Below are 23825 nucleotides of genomic sequence, written 5' to 3'. Positions count from 1 at the left end.
TCAGTGATGAGAAAAACATGCCATAGCACATAAGCTAGACAGAATTTTGATAGGGCTCATACTCATGAAAACTTTAAAAGGATGTTCAACACTGATACATAACACTGTGCTTTAACATTGAGGGCATCACACCCTACTTATGTCGAATAAAAAGCACCTTTCTTTCCAAAAGCTCTACCTGTCCAACAAACGCAGAGAAAGCTTTGGTACTGTCACGACCAGCTGCAGCTGAATGGTAGAGATTCACCCATTCCCTCAGTAGATACTCTGCCTTCTCCCTCAGGCCTGGTGGATCATCATACTCAGAGGCTTGGGAGATCCCAGAATGCATCATGAAGTTAGGGCCTCCATGAGCACGGTCAATCATTGCTTCATAGTTGGATCGGACCACTTCCATCAGCTGGGGTAATCTAGTGAAACAGACAGACCCAAATTAAGAATTAGTCCTATACATTTTATTTTTGGGAACAGTGCATAAATGTGAAGCTACTGAGACTAAGTTAAAAGCATACTGCAAGCTACTTAGCAGCTGCCCTTCTGATGCCTTTTATTAGTCTCATTGTCCTATATGTAATACAATGCTCCGGAAGGAGCTTTACTCCCATAGCTTCCCTGTACAATCAAAATTACCAACTCATTCATAGGGAAAGTCAAATTTTGAAGCCAGCCCTACTCCTTGAACTTGAGTGTTTTGGCAAAGCCATCCTTCCCATCACAGGACGAAAGCTTCACCTCCTATGGATTAGTGGGGCCCTTAGGAGGAGAGGGACCAGTGACATGCCACTGCCTAGTAGCCAGATCTGTGATAGCAGAGTAGACTGCACTGGAAGTGTTCCTTATGTAAGATCTGAGACCATCAGAGCAAGTCAAGAGATACTTGGCTGCAGCAACAGAAAGGTTAAGGATAAAAAAGTTAAGTTGGGTTAGAAACCACATGTTAGCTAATACAGGTTATTTCTCTACCAGTCTCTGCCCAATCTAGACAAACCTAAAATGGCTGAGTGAGATACTAAGAGAATCTTTTTGATATCCTGGTGTTGGAATATAGTGCATAGCAGAGCTTCTTCTACCCCAAAGAAAGCAAGCCTTATTGCACTTGCTTTTCCAAAGTGCACACAAATGTGTGTAAAAGTTTTAAATATAGAAGAGTTTCAAGTGGGGAGAACTACATCACTGATATCAAGACAGAACTAGATGAATCTAGTGCAGAAATGTGTCTGAGAGGAAGTTTAAGTCAGAATATGCAAAAAGAATACAGTTTTAAGCCATTTTAACAGGTCACTATTGAGCACCTTAGAGAAGATCATTGACCAGTATTTCAGTCTCACCCTTCTGGAGCATTCCCTCTGGAGTGAGCATTAATCCTCATCAGAGTCTCAATGGTGTGGAACAGATCTGCCTCTGTCACATGGGCTACACTCCTCTCATCCACCAACAAGATCCTCACCAACTGCATGGCAAATGCCACTGCCATGTAGTTCAAGCCATTCTCCATTGACTGCCAAGATGGAAAATGTAGTCAAGAATATGAAGTATAAACCCTTTAATGAACTGATTACATGAAGTCTGTTCAAAAGGTAAACTCTTACCTGTGCCAAGTGAAGATCGTACTGCTGCATGGTAACAAGGTGATTGCGGATTAGCAGCTCCACAGCTTCTACATTGTACTTATACTCATCCCGGCATTCAATCAAGCACCTAGAAAAATTAGACACCTTTTTATACACGCTTGTTTAGCCTAGTTGGACCTATTAGAAAAATGCAATGCCTCGAGAAGGCTATAGACTTGAGACACTGATTTATTGTTCAACTCTAACAGTGATATCCTCTACAGGATTCACTAAGTTAGTGTTTGATCTTAATAGTCAACTGCATCACACAGCAGTCTAAAGCTTCGCCAGATCTTAGCTCTGGTCATCAGTCCTTTTCAAAGGACTTTTACATTGAACCAATGACACTTTAATTCCAAAGCATGGAAAATGGCACGCACTACCAAGCACTCCTGGAATCAGTCTCTAGTAGTAACACCACATCAATACGCAGGAGACTTGTTCAAACTAGATTCTCTATAAAAAGTGACAAAACTGTCACGCCTGAGGTATGTTTAAAACTTTTAATAGAAGTAGTTTCCTATCAAACTCTAGGGCAAAGCAGTAATACTTAGTCACCTAATTTTAGTTCACCATAGACAAGACAAACTGGAAGTGACAAATTATGTAGGAGTTAGTCTTTTGTACAGTTATACCATTTTACACACAACTGTTCTGGAATCACAAATGATAACTCAACAAGACTAGAGGACAAGGTATGAGGTATTCAAATAAGTGTTCTCTTCCTCCCTTTACTGACCTGGTGATCTGCTTGTTACACCATGGAGACCCATAGGCACGGCCATCCTGCAGAGCTTTCAGTACAAGTAGGTGACACTCACGGTAGCGGAGCAGGAGGTCAGCATCTGCACCACTGGTGGCATCCAATAAGCCCTCAACAGCCTAGAAAAGCAGCAGCTGGTCAGCACATATGGAAAATCCAGTCCTGCACTACTGCCTCCTGAAACAGTGAACTTAAAGTACTTTTCTCCAAAAGCCCGTTGTTAACCTTAAAATGTGGTAGTTAAAATACTGTCCAAAAACCTGTGATCTCTGCTCATAATGCCATACTATCCAGAAAGGTCTTATATAAGTTTACCACAGAGAGGGCATCTAAAGTATTCTGCAGGTCTCTACTACGTCTTAGTGATTTTATATAAACACTAAACAGCAAGATAAAAATTACAACTCTTTGGGCTGCATCATCATAAGCCAATGTCTTTTCATCAAACCCAGGTTCTAGAGTCTAATTCTATGTCTGGCTCAGATAAGAACATGGATGAAAATAAATTGGGTGAGAAGATACCTGTTGACAGAAGTAAGCATTCAGACAGTCTACATTTAGTAGAAGTGGCCAGTTCAGGTGAGGCTTAACACATAGCAGCTAAGCCAGTCCTAAAAAAAGAACTTACCCTGCATTACACTAGGAAGGCAATCAGCTTATAGATCAATTTAGCTGATCAAGGTGCAGTCTAGGCTCCTGCCAAGACCTAGTCAAGACAAACCCAGTGGAGGTCCACACCGTCTGAGGATGTAAAACTATTTTCACAACAGGCTTTCAGCCTTTAGCACCTTCAGCTCTATCATTGTTCCTGGATAGCAAGAAAGCAGTGGCACTCGAGTGTCTTAATGCTAGTTTCCTCACAGAGCTTGCAAGATTCTTCTGCATTTGTTATCTCTAGACACTCATCACCATAAAGCCATACATACCATGCTCAGACCCTAGGTTAGGAGTATTGTAATATGCTCTTAGTGTTATCCTTGATGTTTCAATTACTGCACAAAGCAGAATTATTGCAGTATAGCCTCTGTGCTCAGCACTATTCATTTCGTCTACTTCCACGTGTAATTCAAAGGTACTGATGAGCATATTTAAAGGAATCCAAGTTGATCTGGAAGCACATTAAGAGACTGGCTCTTGCACTCTAAGTGCAAGATCATCTCAGTTGATCTTAACTGCATTCAACAGACTTAATTCTCCCAGCTGCAGGGTCTCAGTGAGGAACCTGTTCCCCTTGGTGACTTGCCTAAGCATGGCATCCTAGAGTGCATGATGCCAAGTGTCTGCATCTTGTGTGCAATCTGTTTTTGCTTCTTTCATTTCTTAAGATCTGAAAAAGGCAGTAGTGGTCATTCAATACAATTCACTGAGTAGTTCCCCACAATATTTGTTCAATTCTAACTATGTATCTGCCAGCTTATAGGCCATCTACTGGCAAAAGGAGTAGTAAAAGCCAACTGAAGTGCATATGAGCTGACACAGGAGAACTTGACACTAACCTTCTGGAGCAGTCCAAGCGCAGCTATAGCATCACGGGAGTTACGAGCCACTACTACAGCCTCCAACAGACTGCGTAAGGCTTGAGCTTGTGGGTTCATGGCCAGGGTATGTGGTATGGATTGTAGGTGTTGTTCCAGTTCAGTCATACATTTATCATAGATCTGTGCTACATCATCTGTAGCCCAAGCTTGCTGTTTTAAAAGAAACATGCATGTGTTTAGTACGACTAGGCAAGGATTAATTATAATGAGGGGGGGGTTTAAAAGAGTAAAACAAGTATGTAGAATTCATTAAATATCAATTAATCTTTTCACTGCAGCAGAACCTCTGGCACCGGAAAATGCATTGTAAAGACTCTTAACTCAAATGCCAATTTAATTCCTTGATTAGTGATATTTTACTTGAATGTACAGTCAGATATTGGTACCATACTAAATTGTGTAACTGGCAGAGGCGATCCAAATATCCCACTTTAGTTACAAGTCGGTCCATTAACAAGCTCCCACAAATACCAGCATTTTTATCCATTTCATTCCAAAGTTACATATCTAGTCCTCTCAGATCCATGAATAGCACTTCAGAATTCAAACAAAAATACACACAACGTGAGGATGGTGTTAAGTTACCTTCAATTAGCTGTATAGGTTACCAACATCCCTCAAAAAGATAGTTTTCTGAGAGCCATAAAAGTCTGATTACCCACTGATATTCTATGTTAAACTCGGTACTGTTCATCAAAATAGCTTTGGTATTTTCGAGCCACACACAGTTACAGAAATCTGTACCTTCATAGGCTGAGCCAAGAATCCTGTGGGTTGGGTTAAATCATTGGTAGGCAAGAAGCCGGGGACATTGCGGGCAAACTCTTCATAAACAGCCAGCTGTTTTGGGTCCACACCACCAACCTTTATAATGAAAAAACTGGCACGTCCTTTATTTGGCACTTGACAGCGAAGAAAAAAGTAAAGGGCAAGTTGTGCAATTACAGTTCTAATAAGTGACCTATACCAATAGTTCTCAACCAAGAGTATGCGTACCCCTGGGGGTACACAGAGGTCTTCCGAGGGTACACCAACTCATCTAGGTATTTGCCTAGATTTACAACAGGCTACATAAAAAGCACTGGGGAAGTCAGTACAAACTAAAATTTCATACCGACAATGACTTGTTTATACTGTTCTTTATACTGAAATAAGTATATAATATTTATATTCCAATTGATTTATAATTGTATGGTAAAAATGAGAAAGTAAGCAATTTTTCAGCCAGTGTGCTGTGAAACTGTATTTTTATGTCTCATTTTGTAAGCAGGTAGTTTTTAAATGAGGTGAAACTTAGGGTATGCAAGACAAATCAGATTCCTGAAAGGGCTACAGTAGTCTGGAAGGTTGAGAGCCAATTACCTATAGAGCATAAACGCAAAGCTGTATACATCCGGGTAGGAGTTCAGTACAGGGTTGGCAGGAATCCTATATTTCCCACACCCTACTTAACTGCAAAGCAGGAAAATCCACAGTCTATGCTGCTGCACTTAAGTATGCAGCCTATCGATTTCTCCACTGAAGGAGTACTGTAGACAAGCTCTAGAAGGAACACACAATATCCTCAGAGTTGAGAGGAAGAGAAGAGGAGAACTGAACAGCTTATGTCACAAGCAAAGTTGTTCATGTTTCAGCTACTAAGCAGCTAGATTATTAGCCTTGAGACCAAGGCAAAGAAATACTCATCTGCTAAGTGTTGCCATCTCCTTTTTCAGTTTTAAGATTAGGAAGAGAGGGAGAAGAGCATCACCACCAAAAATTTTAAAATTCAGCAAGTCTGTTCTCACCTTCAATCTGATCTGCTCTGGCATTCGTTCAGCCTGGTAAGTTAATACAACAGGATCACAGTACCGACGACCCTCTTGTCTAGCATGCTTTCTGAGCTCAAATTCCTGCAAAAGCAGTAATACAGAGAAGTTGGTACTAAGTATTGTTTATGTGAAGCATCTAGAAGACAGACACTTCTATACTTACAGTTGCCAGCCTCTTGTCCATTTCAGGGCCTGCCTTTTCCACAGCTGTCTTCTGAATGAAGCAACATGCTAATTCACAGTTATCCTGAGCTAACTGTGCAGCTGCCTGCTCCATCATCTCCCTCTGCTGTGGGGATGCTGCCTATTAAAAAACAGTATATTAATGAAGGCTGTAAGTTTCCACTGTAAAATGCATCAGTTAATCTTGAAATCTGAGCCACTGACTATACATAATGCCAGTATCAAACAGGGATGTTCTCATGAACATGAGTCACTTTGCATGAAGTTAAATGCTTTATGGTTTATATTTTATATCAAAACTTTCAGTAAACCATGCAGGTAGGGGAGCTAACAAGCAACTTGATCAAGAAATAAAATCAAGAGGGATCTCCTGTACCTCCAGTGTGCGGAATTAAGGAAGAAAGCCCATCAGTACTAGGCTGACAGAGCAGTCGGTTCCTATGCAGGAGAAAACAAGCTTCATGTTAAACAGTCTATGGCCCACACAAACTAAAAAGACAGACATCTGCAGCTAGCAGAGTAAGTTCCTTTATTTATTCTAATGGCATGTGAAAAACTGACCCTAAAGACTTTTTCCACGTAAGTCTGTCAACATCTTCCATCTCCAGAAAGACTACGCAACCACTACTCTACTTTAGGAAAGGAGTACTGATGAGAAATACAGGTCACAGATGGACCTATTTTCAGGGGTACACAACTTGCATTGCAGCAATAGGATATGGGTGCCCAGTACCTCAGAAAACCATGTCAATATAGTACAGTCAAATTTTCGTATACAATATAGCCTTAACTAGAATGCCAGTATTTTTCCCTTAGCATTTACAAGGGAAGTGTGCAGGCAACAGCACAATCTATGCTACATTCAAGACAGACAAGAAAGACAGGAAAAGGCATTATGAATCCAGACATTTTGGAACAGTGTTTTAGGAGCATACTTAAGATGTCAAAGCTATCAGAATCATTAGTCTCTTTCCCCCACCAAACAGAGTCTACTCCTTTTTTTACCATTATTTTCTGAAAACCAGATTGCTTCCTCTAGATATTAAAATTGGTATCTACTAACCCAGTCTAGGGACAAAAGCTGGATTTAACAACTGATTTAAGGTTCACCTTCTGCAGTACCTTTTCCTCTGCAGCATTATCTTTTTAACAGCAACGCTTTACAGTAAAGCTAGTTTGCAATCCAGGAAAATTCTATTTTAATATCTTTAGCTTCAAGGGTAGAGAATTCCCTGCTGCTTTTAGATTTCTACAAACAAGGATAGTAGAAACTGTCACTTAAACAGTGCGCCTCTGCAAAATTGAAATAATCCTTGGCTGTCCCTTAATTCAGAAAACCATGTAAACACAGATTTACCTGCTTCTGACTCTTTGGGAAACTGCCACAAATTATGAGATTATTAATCCTTTTTTCCAGCTCATGTTACTTTGATAATCATAGCTTTAGCCATGATTGATGTAGTCAGTCTCCCAAAAAGGGAGTTGTCAGCATCTGCAGGCAAAAATCCAATGCATCTATTTTAAGCACAAAACTCAAGGTGGATATTTGCATCATATCCAATTTTCTATGACTCAAGTCTACAGAAATTGATGATCTCACCTATAAGAGGGCTAGACTGTCAGAAAAGGAAGATCACTTACCTTATAGTAACTGGAGATCTTCAAGATGTGTGGTCCCCATGGGACACACTGTGCACGGGCATACACTCCGTGCATCTAAGACTGGAAGATTATTCAGCTGGCCTGCACCTATGCCCTATACCACCTCAAGATCTGAACCAAGGGTACAAAGGGTGGTGCAGATCAACTGTCTCTCTGGTTCCTACTCTAGCATGAATCAAGTGAGAATCTGAGCAGAAGGAAAAGGAGGCTGGGACATGAATACCTGCAGGGACCACACATCTTGAAGAACTACAATTACAATAAGAGCAGTAACCTTCCTTCCTTCACATGCTGGGCAGGCACTGTGGGTGAACTCTCAAAACAGGGCTCAGAGTAGGGTGCAACGAAATTTCCCACACCACAACTGTGGGAATGCTGAAACAAAGGAAGCATCCTTGGCAGAAGCTTGCACTAGGGCAAAAATGCTTTCTAAAAGTGTGAATGGAGCCCCAAGGTGCTGCCTGCAAATCTCTGAGAATGGGCTCATGGGTTCAAATTGAAGGTTCAATATGTGCCAGCAGCACCAGGTTTTAACACTGGAAAGAATGTTCTAATAATGCCTTTTAGGAATTTCACAGTTGTGGGATGATGAAAATCAAGCCGTAGTCTACTGAAGCAGGAAAGGCATTAATAGCTGCTAAGTAGTGAATTAATGGATACAGCTGATGTCTTCAAGGAGGAGATACTCCAGGATAAGAGGCACCGCAGACTCCTCACAGGAGATAAGTGAGGCTGCTGATACCAAACGGAAAAATCATTCCATGTAGCAGGATAGCCTTTCCTTGTTGAGGGTTTCCTGCTATCACGGAGGATGGACTGTACTTGTTAACATGCTCTCTAAAAATTTGTTGTCTGTACAAAAACTGGACTACCAGATGGACAGAGGCCGGTCCCGTTTCCGTTCTGAGGCACTAGGCATATATATGGGCAAGAGGTCATCTGCAGACAGTGGTGAACTAGAACTGCCTTGGCCACCAAGATTACTGTTGCCTTTTCCTGCCTGATCTTCCTGAGACCAACCACTGTACCAGGAAGGCATCCCCTCTGGAACTGTGCCCCTAGGCAGCTTGAGAGCAATAGGCTGCATATGTGTTTCCTTGGGTTGCAAAGAGGTCCCAGGATGGTAATCCCAATAGCTGAAAATTATACAACACTCCTGAAGAGTGCAGCTCCCACTCATGATGCACCAGTTCCAGAGCTTGATTGCCTCCCAGCAAAGTGGGGCAGACTTCACTCCCCCTTGTTTATTATATAATAACAGTCATGTTGTCCCACCTGATCTGGACACACATGGACCATACGAAGGGTAGGAAGATCTTGCACATGTTATGCATTGCCTGAAGCTTGAGAAGACATATATAAATCGGGACTATCGTAGAGTTTGCAGACCCTGATCAGTATGGTCATCTGTGTGTTCCCTATCTCATCAGGGAGGCATCTGTAATAACTGTTTGTAGGTGAGGTGAGAACAAAAAGTGAACCCCTACACAGACACGGTCCTTCATTTCCTACCAGGTGAGTGATGGCCAGATGCTCTATGGAAGCAAGACACTCTTATCCAGGGAGACCCTGCTCAAAGTGTAGAGACTGTCTGCACCAGGCCTGACACCATAAGTGAAGCCTTGCACCTACATGATTCCCTTTGCATGAGGCCATATAGCATACCAGGACCAGGCAGAACTGGACTGTTATCTGGGGGCTGAGCCAAAGTTGGGCCTCTGTCCCAAGGTAAGCAAGCTTTGGCTGCTTGCACATTCGGGTTTGCTCTTACAAATTCTATAACTTGTGCAGGAATTAAAGGAGACTTTTCTGGATATACCTGAAATCCCAAGGAAGGAAAGAGGCTGAGTAAGAAGGCAACTGGCACTCATGCTATCTCATATAACTGTCCCATGAGCAGCCAATCACTTAGGTAGGGAAACATTAGGCTGCCTTGTCAGCACATACCCACTGCTGCCATGGACAGTACCTTAGGGCTATCAAGAGGCTGAAGTGGGCACTCTGTTGAAAGTGCTCTAAGCCTACTAAAGCACAGGAAGTTCTTGTGTGCGGGGTGAAGGTCTACATGAAAATAAGGATCCCTCAAATCAAGAGGCATATACCAAATGCCTTTGCTCAGGGAGGGGATTACAGTGGCCAGTGTAGTCATCCTAAATTTTGAACGATGAATGAAGACATTTAGCTGCAAGGTCCAGGATGGCTCTCCAGCCCCCCTTCTTTTTTGGGGGGGAGGAAAAATGTTTGGAATAAAAGCTCTTCCTCCTATGTGGGGGTGGTACAGGCTCTCCTGCCCCTAACTGGATTAGGGAGTCCACCTCTTGTCTGAGAATGCTCTCATGAAAGAGGGTCCTTGAAGAGAGATAGGGAGGGAGGTTTGGAGAAGGGGCAGCAAGGAATTTCATCAGTAGCCAGTTGAGATAACATCTAACAGTAAACTGTCCAATGCGATATTGTGCCACATGAGGAGAAAATGTGTCAGACAGCCATCTAAGGGGGTGGTGGTAACTGCCTTCCTGGGAGGCAGGTGAGACTGAAGAGGGGAAGACAGTGGTTGTGGCTTTTGTTCTGCTGTATCCTCTACGGCTTCCTAGGGGACTCACAGGCTATAGTGCTGGGTGGTACCAATGAGAAGGCAGCCTGCGACATTTCCATGGAGTACTTGGGTATATATTCTCAAAGAGCAGAGGGTGGCATGAAAATCCTTGAGGGAGTGAAGCTACTCATGTCTTCTCACTAAATAGGGTTGTTACCCTTGAAGGGGAGATCCTCTACTGTTCCTTAGATCGCCTTCAGAATTCTGAGAACCACTGCTGGCCACTGAACAGAAAGCCACATCCACAGCATTGCGTGATGCCTGGAGAGATGATCTAGCAACTAGTTTCCCTTTGTCCAGGATGGCCTGGAATTGGGGCCTACATTTCTGTGTTAGCTTATTAACAAGCAAATTGTGACAGTTTATTATAATTATTTTATTTGGACATTAATGCCTGAACATTCGCTATGCAGAACAGTAAGCTGTCTGATGAAGAGTTGTTTTGTCAAAGAGATCCAGTCTCCTTGCATCTTTGTCCAAAGGGGTGGACCTATGCGAGTGCATCCTGTTTTGCTCCCTGATTGCCTGGAGCTTGGGTAGAGTAGGAAAACAAATATTCCACCCCCTTGGAAAGAACAAAATGGGGTTGAGACACAGGGAGCTGGTGTGTGCCAACACATTTTAGTGGGCTCCAATCAGGCCTCATTTGTAGGGAGCGTCAATTCGGAAGGAGCTGCAGTCTGGAGACTATCCAGGAATTTACAAGTAAGATCTTGAACCTTTTCTAGTGAGTTCTGGAGAGTTTGTGATCCTCCGCAATAGGTCCCGATACTGCCTATGATCATCCAGTGGTGAAGGAGAGGCCAATGCCACCACCTCAGCTGGAAAGGCAGAAACTGCTACCGACAGGTCCAGCTGTACTGACTGTTCCTGCTGAACAAAGCAGTCTGGGAAGGACTGAGGCTCCTCTCTGGGCACCAGTGCCAAAGATCACCTCCCAGTGCCCTCAGTCAGGGACTCAAAAGCACAGACCTCAGGAGCCCAAATGGTGGAATCCTAAGGATACAAGTTAGTTCCCAAGGAGGGTACTACTGGTCACTAGCCCAACACTGCAGATCACAATGGGGTGAAGGCACCTAGGAGCCTCTGGAATCTGTCTGCACTGATGTCTGGACTCCGAGCACCCAGGGGAACCTTTGTGCTCATCTGAAGAATAGGAGTAATCCAACTATTGGCAGAGCCAGCAGTACTGTGTGCATCTTGCAACCACCCAAACTGTCACAGTAATCAGCAAATAGTGCACTGACAGTGTCCAAGTGCCCACAGCATGGCTGGTGCTTGGGACTGACAAATGCTGTGCCAATGATTTAGGGATGTCCATCGATACTATCCGGTCCGAAAGGATCAGCAACTCCAGATCGGTGTAAAATTGCCAGGTCCTCGGGAAGAGCATATTAAGGCCTAATACACCAGTTCTCAAACTGGGGGTCAGGACCCCTCAAGGGGTTGTGAGGTTATTACATGGGCAATCACAAGCTGCCAAGCTCCACCCCAAGCCCTGCTTCACCTCCAGCATATATAATAATGCTAAATATTAAAAAAAAAAAAAAAAAAAAAAAAAAAAAAAAAATCTCAAGTGATCTCAGGTAATAACCCTTCTTGAAAATTGATGAAGGCCTAATTTNGGGGGGGGGTGTCACACTCAGAGGCTTGCTGTATGAAAGGACTCACCAATACAAAAAAGTGAGAGAACCACTGGCCTAAAAGGAGAGCTGGGGAGAGTCTTGGGTACGGGTGGATCCACTGGTAGGAGTTTTGGCACAGCAATTTTCTTATGGTGTGTTTAGAGGATGAACACTCCTTCAATCCATGTGTAGTGCAGGGGTCAGTCCTGTCCCTTTTACAGAGACTCTCTTGGAGCAGTAGCACTTCCCAATAGCAGTGGTGCTGTCCCCCATGAGCTCTTGGTGCACCCAGCCCTGGGCGCAGCATCTCACTGGAGGCCAAGAGGGAGAGGATTCTAGTCTAGAGTACACCGGTGCCAGACTGGCACTACCCAGAGGCTCAGGTTGACAAGATGGGGAGGAGGAGGATCCAGCATCACACTGGGGCCTCATGGAGCGTTCCTTAAATTGCGTACGTACCTCAACTACTGAGAATGCCTAGTGTGAGGAAGAATTAGTGGCAGTCATGCTTTGAAGGAAGGTGCAATCCCCAGTGCAGTACAGGCAGCTCTCAAGGTGGGTTATTAATTGAGAAGACCTAGAAAAAAAAGCTATGCAGGGCCTGAAGCCTGGAATCTTGGCTATCCTTAATGCCTGGAAAAGTGGGCACAAGGGGGACCGCCCTGAACTGTCCAGCTAGGCTTACTAAGCTAAGTATCTAAGATAAGCTACTTACAAAGACTATTTACAGAGCCAGTTCAAGTGGGAATGCTGGGAAGCAGCAGTCACAGTATGGTTCAGTCACAGACTCCAAGTGGTAGAGTCCACCCCTCATGCCCTCAATTCAGAGCATGGAAGGTATAGTACACTAGCACTGACCAACAGATACTGCACTGAAGAATCTTCTGGCCTCAGACGACCAGAACTCATGTCAGCCCACAGCAAATGCCCATATGGACCAGCACTTGAAGAATCTCAAGGACCACTTGCTGTCAAGGGAGATTTTGGTATACATTTAAAAGCTGACTGACACTGCCTGCTGCTGAACAAGACAACAGCCCGTCACAAGCCTGTGTGTGAAGTTTCTCTACCTCTAACAATGCATCTTGCCTGAAATCAGAGCACAGACGCTCTCACTCCCTCTGTGATGAAGTGGAAATTTTCTGTAATGTTTTCATGAACGATATGTATGGCAGGTGATTTACTTGACTAGGGATTGCTACCTAGGGAGGGCAGAAGGGTTAAAATGCTTCTCCTGGGGTAAAGCAGGAGATAGGAGGTGTTTAGGTCATGTGACACTCTAGAGTGGTATAAATGGGTTAAGGACTGGCTGAAAACCCCCATAATAGTGGAGAATCCAGAAAGACCAGGGAAGCCCCAAGAATTAGACAACTGATACCTAACAGAAGGAAACTGTGGCAGGCAGAAGATGTAAACTGAGTAACTGCAAGAGGACCAAGACAATGGACCAAGATCTGACCAGAGGCTAGGACAAGCAAGCAACAGCTTTCTGAAAGACACAGGGATCTCACCCGGGACTGTCAAAGAGGCCAAGAGGGGGAAGAGCCAAAAACAGACTCTTCGGTAGCTTGGTCAGTCAGAATGTTGGCCATTCAGAATGATCTTCACCTTTATTCTTCTATGCTATCTTGAGGACTTTCCCAATGCTGTGTTCCAGTTGACTAAAACCCTACTGTTTTGAAAAGGCTGCCTGGTATCACTGCAAATATTTGCTGAGGTGGACGAATCCCTGAAGAAGGCAAAAGTCTTATTTGGACTTGCTGGACAGAGTTCATGGAGTGAAACAGAAGTTCTGGAGCCCAGAGACTGTCTTGAGATGCTGAAGCCATCTGGCTTCCTTTTAAGAATGGGACCCCCTGGGGGTCTGGTACACTGAAAGGACTGCTTAAAAGCAGAGGCATAGCACAGATCCTGTGGATCTGTGACAACCTCCCACCTACCTCCACAAAGCCACTTCAAGCCAATTTATGATGAAGCAAAATGTTTGAGATGGGCTGACAAAATTTCTTTGATCTACAAATGCCACGCCAAAGGGGTATTCACTCTGTTTTAGTTAGAGAACTAAAGCAATAATTTTTTTAAAATGCTTTCCTGGTTTAGTTTTAACATCCCAAAAGATGATTGTGCTGTCCTTTGGCCTGGCAACAAGGTTTCTACACGTATTGCTGAAATAGAAAGAATCTGTCAAGTGATTTACAGGATCAGGCATCTTAAATCAAATGTTGATCTAGATTCAGACTGCATTTTGGTGACAGTGTGATCCTGGGATTATGTAAGATGCGTCACTGTTCATTTGAAGAGAACAAAATAAAAATCCATTGTAGTACTGTAAGTAAAGAGAGACAAGAGGTCAAACAGTACACTAGCTATAAATTTGCTGTCCAGTCCTGGATGCATCACAGTGCTATAATGAGATCCCTATTCATAGTTTCATGAGCTGCCAGGACTAGAAATTTGCAATGATAGATATGCACTAAGTTTTTCTAGTTACACTGAGTGTTTATCATCTGTTAATGAGACCTCAGCTGCTAAAGCTATGTTAGAACTAAAATGGAAAAATACAAGGTGGTACAAATTAGTATATTTTAACAGATTATTCTGATAGGTAGAAGCCTCCATCCATTGCTCTGAGTGCTTAAACCATATCAAGACAGTTATATGTAACTGGCTAATGCCTCAGTCACCCATTGTAATAATAGGTCTTGATTGACACTATGCCCTTCAGCCCTCACAGATGAATTGGGGAGTTCCAGAGTCACGCTGTGCCAGCAGTTCCCTCAATTTAAACCAGGGGCTCAAGCACCTCTGGTGGTCTTAAATGCTGAGCTACTGCATGGAGCAGTGGTCCGAGATTACCAGGTCCCTATATGCAACTATTTAGAAATTCACATCCCTCCCCCATAACCACCACTTACAAAGTGACATGCAGCACCAGTTTTGACTGTTCTCAATATAAAGCTCTGCTCATTAAGAAGGCAGTTATATCTGTCACTACTTGAGGTTTCCAGGTCTCAAGAAATAGCCACAAGGAAAGTGCATTACAGTAAATTAGTCCATCAGGAAGGCAGAGATATGGGTAACTACAGAAGTTCACACCCAAGAAGTGGTTACACAGTTCATCCTTGCCAGGCAGACAGGTTACCGCTTAAACATCTTTGCAGATAAATAAGAATCTTCAACTGTGAAGCTATGCTATAAATAGGCGAAATCCTCTCTCAGCAGAGGCGTAACATGAACTGGTGAGGCTTGCTGCTCCTCCTCCAGCTACCATCATTCCTCTCTATGGCAAGAGCCTCAGCCAACTGACTCTCATCCTTGTCTTCAGTGTTAGAAAGCAAATCATCTAGATAATTGCACCCAAGAGGTCAAATGTGATGGAGAGCTGGGTGTCAGCTTTACTAACCCTTTCATATTCCCTGCAATTCTCAAAATCCTGCCTTGAGCCCATTACCATACAATGGAGCCAGTCCATTACAACATAACCCCTCACAGCCATAGAAAAAGGGGGAGGGGATTGCCCTTAACCAACATGTAAACAGATCTGTCCTGAAGCCCTAATTTTACCCCTCAAAACAGCTATACCTTGAACTTGCATGATGCGTCAACCCTCGTATCTACCCCAAATGGTAGATATACTTGAGAGCTGGTGGTGAGTACGGTAAGTTTTCTGGATGATGATCTACTAAACACTTTGTTAAGGGCGGCAGTTCATAAATTGTTTAAAACAAAATTGCATCATCATTAGTTTAGCCAATGGAGAAAAGCCACAGGGGAAGCTTTAAAATAATGTGTTAGACTTAAAAGCCTCTAGAAAAGTCAGTAAATCAAGCAGTTTAATTGTACAGAATAATCTCTCAATTTTATACTTGCTAACAGAAAAATTAGGTGAATGGAATGGATGGTCTGAAGCACACATACATATACAAAGACAAACTTGTATATTTTGCCAGGAAGTTTACTTTTCAGTACCAAGGGCTACTCTCTCATTGTTTTTGAATTAAAAAGTAACAGGCCCATGCACTCCAAGAACAGGAAAGGTGAAGGCAGTCAAGAAGGTTTGGTTCTATGAAGTATGATACACAGACACCAGAAGATGCATCTCAACAGTCTGTAAAGACCGAGGGCTAACAACTCCTCTACCATTTTAAGGCAAATTTAGTTCCGCTTCAGCTAACCATATGGTCACAATCGTACAAAGATTTTTGGATCCCTGGGATCCTCTACCCCCATATTCATGATTCCAGGTAACTCCAATAGACAAGTACTCAGTTTATGGCAATGCAATTAATTACAAAGTCAATGCTAATGAGTGACATTCAATGAAGTTGCACCATCTTACCCGCAGCGCAGTAGCAAAACTGTTCTTCAAGTTGGTAGCGATGCTCATCATCAGAGGTTCCCTGCAGGTAATCATGGCCATACCAGCAGTCAGGTTCCGCATCATGTGGTGTGCCGCTACACGCATGCGTGACTCCTCTGAATCCAGTGCAAAGTCCTTTCTGACTATCTGTTCACAGGTAGTCATGGCAATCTTAATGGACCGGTCTACCACTGGATGGACAAGCTCTTGCACTGCACGCTCTATAGCTTGACGCACACACTGCTTTAGCTGTGGGTGGGCCTGGAACAGTGGAATCTACAGGGGAAAATTAAAACAACTTTAAGTGATTAGGCAACAGAAGGGTCAAACCAAAGTCAAAGAACAAGTACTCATACATCTACTTTTAAAAATAGTAAAATCGTAGTTCTGACTGTTTTTTTTTTAAAAAAAGATCAGATGTGGATTGCCAAAAAACATCAGCAACTTTAACTGTGAATTACAGCTTTTCAGCTCATGAGACACTCCTCAGCCAGCCAACAGATACTTGTTTGACAACATCAGTAGCAGAGTGCTTTTGGCTACAAGAGAACAGAAGTAATCCTTTCAAAAAGAACTAGAGAAAAAAATCTGGAAGTGAACAGAAAGCTAATTAAAAATGGTAAGAGGCAAAGAGACAAAAACTGGGAGGTATATAGGAGATTGGGCAGCAAAACTACAAAAGGTACAGTTTTACCTTGCAGAAGGGCATCCCTTGAAGGAATTTAAAATAAAGTTGGATTAAAAATGAAAGTTAGTATCAGGTCGTACACCTTCTTTGAGTCCCCTGCAAACTCTGATTTTGACCTGTTGCTCTGAAAAACCCATACAAAAAGGGAAGATAGGCAGTGCTATCCCAATGCACAAAAACAGAAAATGCGCTTAAAAAAAAAAAAAAAAAGAGAGATACCTCCTAGTGTTATTTGCAAAACCCGAGACTAACTGAAAGAAACTAAGTCTCCTTAAAAATGTTTTTGTTGGTGCCTTTGTCCACCCGCATTCCAGTGCGCACAAGAGTGAAATGAGAGCTACAAGTTCTTCAACAGGCTTTGTTCCGGACAGCTTTCAGTCAGATTGCTGGTGGAATCAACTGGAATCTTAAAACAAGATGTTACAAAAAGCTTCCTCACTGGAACTGAGAGAAGTGAAACAACCGAAATTTACCATAGGCTAACTGAAAAAGGTTCAGATGTCCACTCCTCATTCTTGACATCACCAACAGTTAGTTTAAACTACTAAACCTCTCAAGCAGAGCTTCGTACAGATGAAAATTATATGAAATTAAATATTCAATACTAGCATTCTAAATTGTCGTCTAGTGCACACAGATAAGTGCAGGGAAAGCATCTATTCAAGACAGCATTGAGGTACTCCTGCAAACAGTTGTTTACATAACTTCATTTAGTTCACCACATTTCTGTGACATTTGGTGGACAACAGAAAAATCTTACAACACAGAACATTTTAGTTTTGACTCATTCCACAGAGGTTTGGCTGAAGAGACTGATTTTGCACATCATTGAAAGTTAGCCCCCTGATGGAGTAAATTCCATGCTCGTGGACCCCAATATGTTCACTCTTGACTAGAAACAGGGTGTAGTTCGAGTCAGCTAAGCATCCTCAACTGATCTCAGTTGTCGTAACAGTAGTAAAGTGGTCTTTATGTAATCAATCCTAAACTATACTGAGTTTCTACATTAAAGGAACTCAAAACTGTACCTAAAAAAATTTAGCCACACCTGTGCTTTGTGTACTTCTACAAATTGTGTTTACTCTAATCGACTGCATTCTACTGAGGCAGAAATTTTGAAAAGATCTTTAAGGGTGGGATAAAATATAGCCAATAGCAATAGTTGTTCCTGGTGGTGGATAATGTCATCACCTCTTCTAGATTAGCAAGGTTAGACCAGAACTCCTAGCGAACAGCAGAAAAGCATTCTTAGTTACTGCTGCTACCTGGAACTGAAGAGCTATCAGGCATTCAGAAGTAAAAGACTGAATCTCTTTACCACAGATTGAACTTACTCCAGTAAATGCGGAGGTGCTAACTGCACTTCCCTTACTTCAAAATCAATTTCGAATTTGGTTCAAGTCCGAAGGTACAGATGGGTGGGTCTCATTCTGGTTTCTAGTAGATGCTAGCCTAAAAAGTTTCAAGGCAATTTGACACCACTCATAGGAGGAGCTTAGTGCAGAAACAGTTCTGGCAGGACATACGAGGACTCACATACTTGTGTGAAAGATGCAGACCACCTGTATACATTGTGCTTAACTCCAGTCAACATAACTCATTCCTCAATTTCAGAAGAGTGCCTTTTGGTGAAAGTCAGAGCCCTGCAGGCCATCTTCTACTCTGGACTACAGAAAGTTTCTGTAACGAAACCACAATGAGCTCTAGTACTTACAGTAGGATTTAGAGTAATGTGTGGAGCCAGCCCTCCCAGAGAGTAGACATTGATGTCATGGTAACTGTACTGAGGTTGTGGAGGAACGGATGCTGTACAAGTGGTGTTAGTAGCTGGGGTTGTAGAAGCAGCTGTAGAACATAGAAGTTATAAGAATTCATTAGAGTTGCTTCTTTACTAGAAACTAATTCTCTGAGAAACTAAAATTCTATGCTTGCCTCATACACTTGGAGTCCATCATTTGAAAAATTAAGTTTTTACCATTTAATTGCAAGGCTTCTGAAAGCAGGGTGATAAGCCAGTAACAGCTTACACCATTCTCCACCTTAATTTGTAGAAAGACAGCATTATTTACTGTCATGCACAAATTATAGCAATCCTTGGCTGCCATTCCGCAAGTGCACCTTGCCACCCTCCCCAGCATACAGTATTTACAGATTTTCCATGTAAGAACAGTCCCTGGCATCACTTCCACTCATTTCTTTAGACTAAATTGCTTACCTTTTTCAATAGTTTAAGCATCACACTTCATTGATGTCCCAGTCTGTGTTCAAGCACTGAGACTTTGTAATTGTACACTTTTCAGTCAAGCTCTACTACATCGGATTCCTTTGTGAGATAAGGTAAGCAGCCCTGTGTAGCTTATGCTATTACACTTGAGTTTAAAACCAATCCCGCAGCTCAAATCACTATCCTGCTTTTTAGTTTAAAACCATTGTGTGTACAGACACTGAGTATGTGGACAGTTTTGGTACATCCTTTGCTGGGGACTGCACCTTGACACCATGACATATGAATGACCCAAGCATTTTACCAGTGGGAGTTTTACCTCCTGGTAGGGCCATCCAAGTCAGACAGGTCAAAGGATAGGGACCAGATGAAAAGCAGTCCACTGGTCCTCCAGACTGGGGGAATAGGCTAAACATATCCTTGTAAAAAAATTGAGGTTGTCATGCTGTTTGCCAGAATGGCTAATACGGAAGCCTTATTTGTCCCCTAAGTGATATCTGACAATGCAGAAAGAATTCCGTTTTTGGTACATGCAAACATGTCTAGAAGCTCTCTCATCAAGTCCTTCTCCAAATTCTGGGGTCTTGCCAAATATAACTCACTAAAAACTGCTGCTATAAGTAATTTAGCAAGCCTCACTTTATCAAAAGCAGTAGATTGTATTTTTGCAATACAGCTGAAACATCAATTACTTACTGGTTGTTGTGATTGGTGGCAGCTCCTCCGGCTGTTTTACATCCTTCTTTGGAGCAGACAGCTGTTCATCCAAATTTTTCAACCGATCCTTGTCTTTCAGGAGGTTTCCAGGTTTCAGCTCATTGATGTCTAGTGCAAGGTTCTTGCAGAGCACCTCAATCTCAAATTTCAGATTTAGCTGCACAAAATTCCAGTACGATCATTTTAGGTTACACTAATAAGGGAATCCCTCTATGTTTCCCATTCTACCCCTCATATCTCAAGACTCTAGGCATTAAACCAATATTCTGCAAGGAGACTGTCTAGAAGCACTGAAGTTAGCACCAGGACTAAATGAGGCATCTAAATTCAGCAATAGTTTAAAGATGGAGTTGAGGACTGAAGTTTGGAAGTCCAACAGTATTCCTGCATTACATTTTGCTAAGCTGATCAGTCAAGAAAATCCATTAATGTTCAGTAAATGTAGAAAAAAGTTAAAAGCAACGTACTTTTAAGTCATGTTCTTGATGCAGCTCAGCTAAAACGTTCATGATTGCCATCGTCCAGGGGTTTGGAGGCCTGAAAACCTACCAAAGAATTGGAGAGAAGTGTCACAAAACAATTCCTTTCCAAAAGGTGTAAATTAAAACTCAGCACAAGTGTATTTTAAAACCATAAAATACATTAACAGCAATTTGTATTTGTATGGCTGTGAAAGGGTGATGACATTTTTCAATAATGGTGTTTATGTAGAGTACATGGGGGAGGAGGGATAGCTCAGTGGTTTGAGCACTGGCCTGCTAAACCCAGGTTGTGAGTTCAATCCTTGAGGGGGGCCATTTAGGGATTTGGGGATTGGTCCTGCTTTGAGCAGGGGGTTGGACTAGATCTTCTGAGCTCCCTTCCAACCCTAATAATCTATGATTCTACAACAATATCCTAGCAGTATGTTTGGGGAAAACACCTCAGTTTAGCATTAAAGAAAATATAATGCAAAGTTAATTCCAAACTGAAACATTAGAAGGAGCCAGTTCACTGTAGTTTTCGTTTGCTAGATCAAACAGTGCCATTGCAGAAGTAGAACTGGGGAGACAAAAGCTGATCCAGGAAGGAGAAAGGGACACAAAGCTAATGAGGTTTAGAAGAAAACCGGGCTCTGGGACTTTCCCATTTGAGGGCAAACTGAGGAACAAAGCTTATTCCAACCAAGCCATTCTTCCAGAATAAAAAGTGAAACATCTACAAGATCTCTCTTCCCTTTTTCTCAGGTCACAATCTCTTTACACAGCTTGTTTCCATCCATTTCCTTTCCAATCACCTGACATAATATATTTAGTTTTGAATGAATAGTTTAAAAAATACCCAGTTAGTTTACATTTGTTACATTACAATATTTGCTAGTTAGTTAGTTTGGAGAGCCACTTCAATAGTTATGTCTCAGTCAGCAGGTTTGAGTTCACTTACCACACTCCTGACACTGGATTCTAAGACTTTGGCAACAAATGGTACTACATAAAGCAACTCCTGTTGCCCCTTAACGTAAGCCTCCAGAAGTAACGATTTCACATCCAAATCCTAAAACACAAAAATGTCAATTAAACTTGGGTGTGGTGCAAGATACACACTCCTACTTCTTGTTGGGCTACAGTTTCATTATAGCATTGACATTTGCTGAATCAAGACAGCCTTAGAATTTTATGGAGCTGCTACTTTTTCTGGGAAGTAATTACTTTGCACACAAGACAGTAAACATTTAAAAAAGGTACCTAATGTGTATTTATGGGGACAAAGTTACTTAAATCTCGCAAAAGTATGGAGTCTGGAACCATTGATAAATAAGGTACTAAAATCTGAACGTTTTAATATTTCAGCAAGCTTATTGTACAAAAGGTAAGAGGTTTCAGGCTAAAGTTCAGCTGACTTTTTTTTACTTCAAAACTGTCACAAGCTTAACAGGTTTTTGGGGACAGATTAAATGTGAGCTCACCGTGTGCAAGATGGGTTTATTTTTAGCCAACGTGATCATTCCCAGCCAGTGGCCAAGGTTCTTCAGAAGGGAACGGTCAGAGAAGTTTGCTGCAGCTTTATCTGATGTCAGTAGCACCTAACGGATGATTAAAAAGAACAAGTTTGACAAAAAACTATGAGAAACACCCAAAGTAAAGTTAAGCATTTAATACACACGGACTTTAGAAAAAGTCTTGAATTCTAGAACACTGAAGTATTTAGCTGCACTTTAACCATGAAGGAGACAGTCCTTTGACTTCAGTACACTGAAACTATGGTTTGTCAAGTTTCTAGGAATAGTCCCAAATAGCCTGTAAGGAGAACTACAATAAGTTCTCCTCCTTCCAAGGAGCCTTAAAACGTAAACTGCCAAAATCCAGAAAAGTACAACTCCATGCCAGGACTGCCACACCTATGCCTCTTGAAAATAAGCTATCCAGAATTCCACATGACAGCTAGAAATCCCTCCTATCTAGTGAGAGGGAGTGTGGGTGAGGTGATAGATATTTTTGTTAGGTCAACTTCTGTTGGAGACACACAAGCTTCGAGCTTACAGAAAGCTCTTCAGGCCTGAGAAGAGGACTCGGGCCATGTCTACGCTACAAAATTATGTTGACCTAACTTATATTAGCAGAGACATTACAGTCAGTGGTATGTGTCCTCACAAGGAGCCAAGTGTGCATACAAGTGGTTTAACTGTAATGTCTCTATGCTGACATAAGCTAGGTCAACGTAATTTTGTAGCGTACACATGGCCCGAGTACTCTTCCCAGGCCTGAAGAGCTTTCTGTAAGCTCAAAGCTTGTGTGTCTCCAACAGAAGTTGGCCTAATAAAAATATCTATCATCTCACCCACACTCCCTCTCACTAGATAAGAGAGATTTCTAGCTGTTGTGTCAGCGCGGGGCATTGTGGGACAGCTCCTGGAGGCCAACAACACCTTGACATAAGCAACACAGTATCTACACTGACACTGTTGACCTAATTACATCAACCGTGACTCTATGCCACTCAGGGAGTGGTGTTACTAAATCAGTGTACAGGGGCACTTCTGTTGGAAGAGACAAGTTTAAGTGAAGACACTGACATCTAGGTCAATGCAATGCAGTTAGGCTGAGTTAAGCTGCCTAGTGTAGACCAACCCTTAGGTGTCACCACTAAATACAAGGTGGAAAGGATTGTTTAGCATAAGTCGCTAACGCACATTCCAGGGACCACTGAAGGTGAAGTGGCCTGATAACATCACCTTCAATGGTTCCTGGAAATGTGCCTTAGCTTATGATTAACAATTTGTTTCACTTCATATTTAGCTGTGCCACTGAGCACATTTCCCAGCTGTGAAAAAGCCCTGTGTAAGCCCTCAAAAGCTCTCTCACCAACAGAAGTCTATCCAAGAAAAAGGGTATTACTTCACCTACTTTGTGTCTCATATCCTGGGACCAAACAGCTACAAAAAAAAACACTGCATACCTCCCAGATAATGCCATGTAAACCATCAGCAGTGAAGCATAAGTAGTTAGCTTCCCAAATAGTTCAAGTCAGTTCTGGTCTCTGAAGACCTTTTAAAACATGTAGTTCTGTTCCTCAGCTTATAGTAGCATCAACCAAATGGTACAAGGTCAGTTGTGCTCAGAAGAGTACCAAGGAATTATTTTGCACTACAGCGTAACCTATAGTGGAGAGAAATCCCATCCACAGGTTTAAAAATAGTGCTAATTGACATATACTGGTGATTCACTCCTGTTTTTCATTTTCCCCATGCCATTTCTACAAAATTCCTTATGTTAAAATTGGGCTGCATTTAACCTTCCTCTGCCTGCACTTCCACTTTCATTTTTATTCTATTCATTTTTTTTTGTTCTAACTAGAGGTCACCCAATGAAATTAATAGACAGCAGGTTTAAAACAAAAGGAAGTATTTCTTCAGACACCACACAGTCAGTCAATCTGCAGAACTCTTTGCCAGAGGATGTTGTGAAGGCCAAGACTAACAGGATTCAAAAAGGAACTACATAAGTTCATGGAGGATAGGTCCATCAATGGCTATTAGCCAGGATGGTCAAGGATAGTGTCCCTAGCCTGTCTG

At 42.3% G+C, this 23825-nt stretch overlaps 1 protein-coding gene and 1 non-coding gene across 11 annotated transcripts in view; both read right to left on the bottom strand.

Annotated features, from left to right (window-relative positions):
* CNOT1 (CCR4-NOT transcription complex subunit 1) overlaps window positions 1-23825 on the bottom strand; it is a 90140-nt gene that overhangs the window by 13469 nt on the left and 52846 nt on the right. For 6 of the 10 annotated variants that reach the window (XM_032785185.2, XM_032785244.2, XM_032785195.2 and 3 more), the window contains 14 exons: window positions 21720-21836; window positions 21197-21307; window positions 20242-20319; window positions 19754-19931; window positions 18548-18678; window positions 16125-16421; window positions 5886-6026; window positions 5699-5803; window positions 4656-4775; window positions 3870-4061; window positions 2350-2492; window positions 1590-1698; window positions 1329-1498; window positions 158-410 (listed from right to left, as the gene is read on the bottom strand). In XM_032785185.2, the coding sequence (XP_032641076.1) occupies window positions 158-410; window positions 1329-1498; window positions 1590-1698; window positions 2350-2492; window positions 3870-4061; window positions 4656-4775; window positions 5699-5803; window positions 5886-6026; window positions 16125-16421; window positions 18548-18678; window positions 19754-19931; window positions 20242-20319; window positions 21197-21307; window positions 21720-21836 (2145 nt within the window). The remainder of the gene's footprint in view (window positions 1-157; window positions 411-1328; window positions 1499-1589; window positions 1699-2349; window positions 2493-3869; window positions 4062-4655; window positions 4776-5698; window positions 5804-5885; window positions 6027-16124; window positions 16422-18547; window positions 18679-19753; window positions 19932-20241; window positions 20320-21196; window positions 21308-21719; window positions 21837-23825) is intronic. The other 4 variants (XM_075073669.1, XM_032785205.2, XM_075073670.1 and 1 more) reach the window with 1 other exon arrangement.
* On the bottom strand, window positions 23315-23453 carry LOC116827611 (small nucleolar RNA SNORA46). Its single transcript, XR_004374360.1, has one exon. It is a non-coding gene; the product is annotated as a small nucleolar RNA SNORA46 (small nucleolar RNA).

The sequence above is a fragment of the Chelonoidis abingdonii genome, chromosome 19 (genome assembly GCF_003597395.2).
Source record: "Chelonoidis abingdonii isolate Lonesome George chromosome 19, CheloAbing_2.0, whole genome shotgun sequence".
In the NCBI taxonomy this organism is placed as follows: domain Eukaryota; kingdom Metazoa; phylum Chordata; order Testudines; family Testudinidae; genus Chelonoidis; species Chelonoidis abingdonii.
The sequence above is the reverse complement of the archived record's forward strand: the minus strand, read 5'-3'. Positions and strand labels throughout refer to the sequence as shown.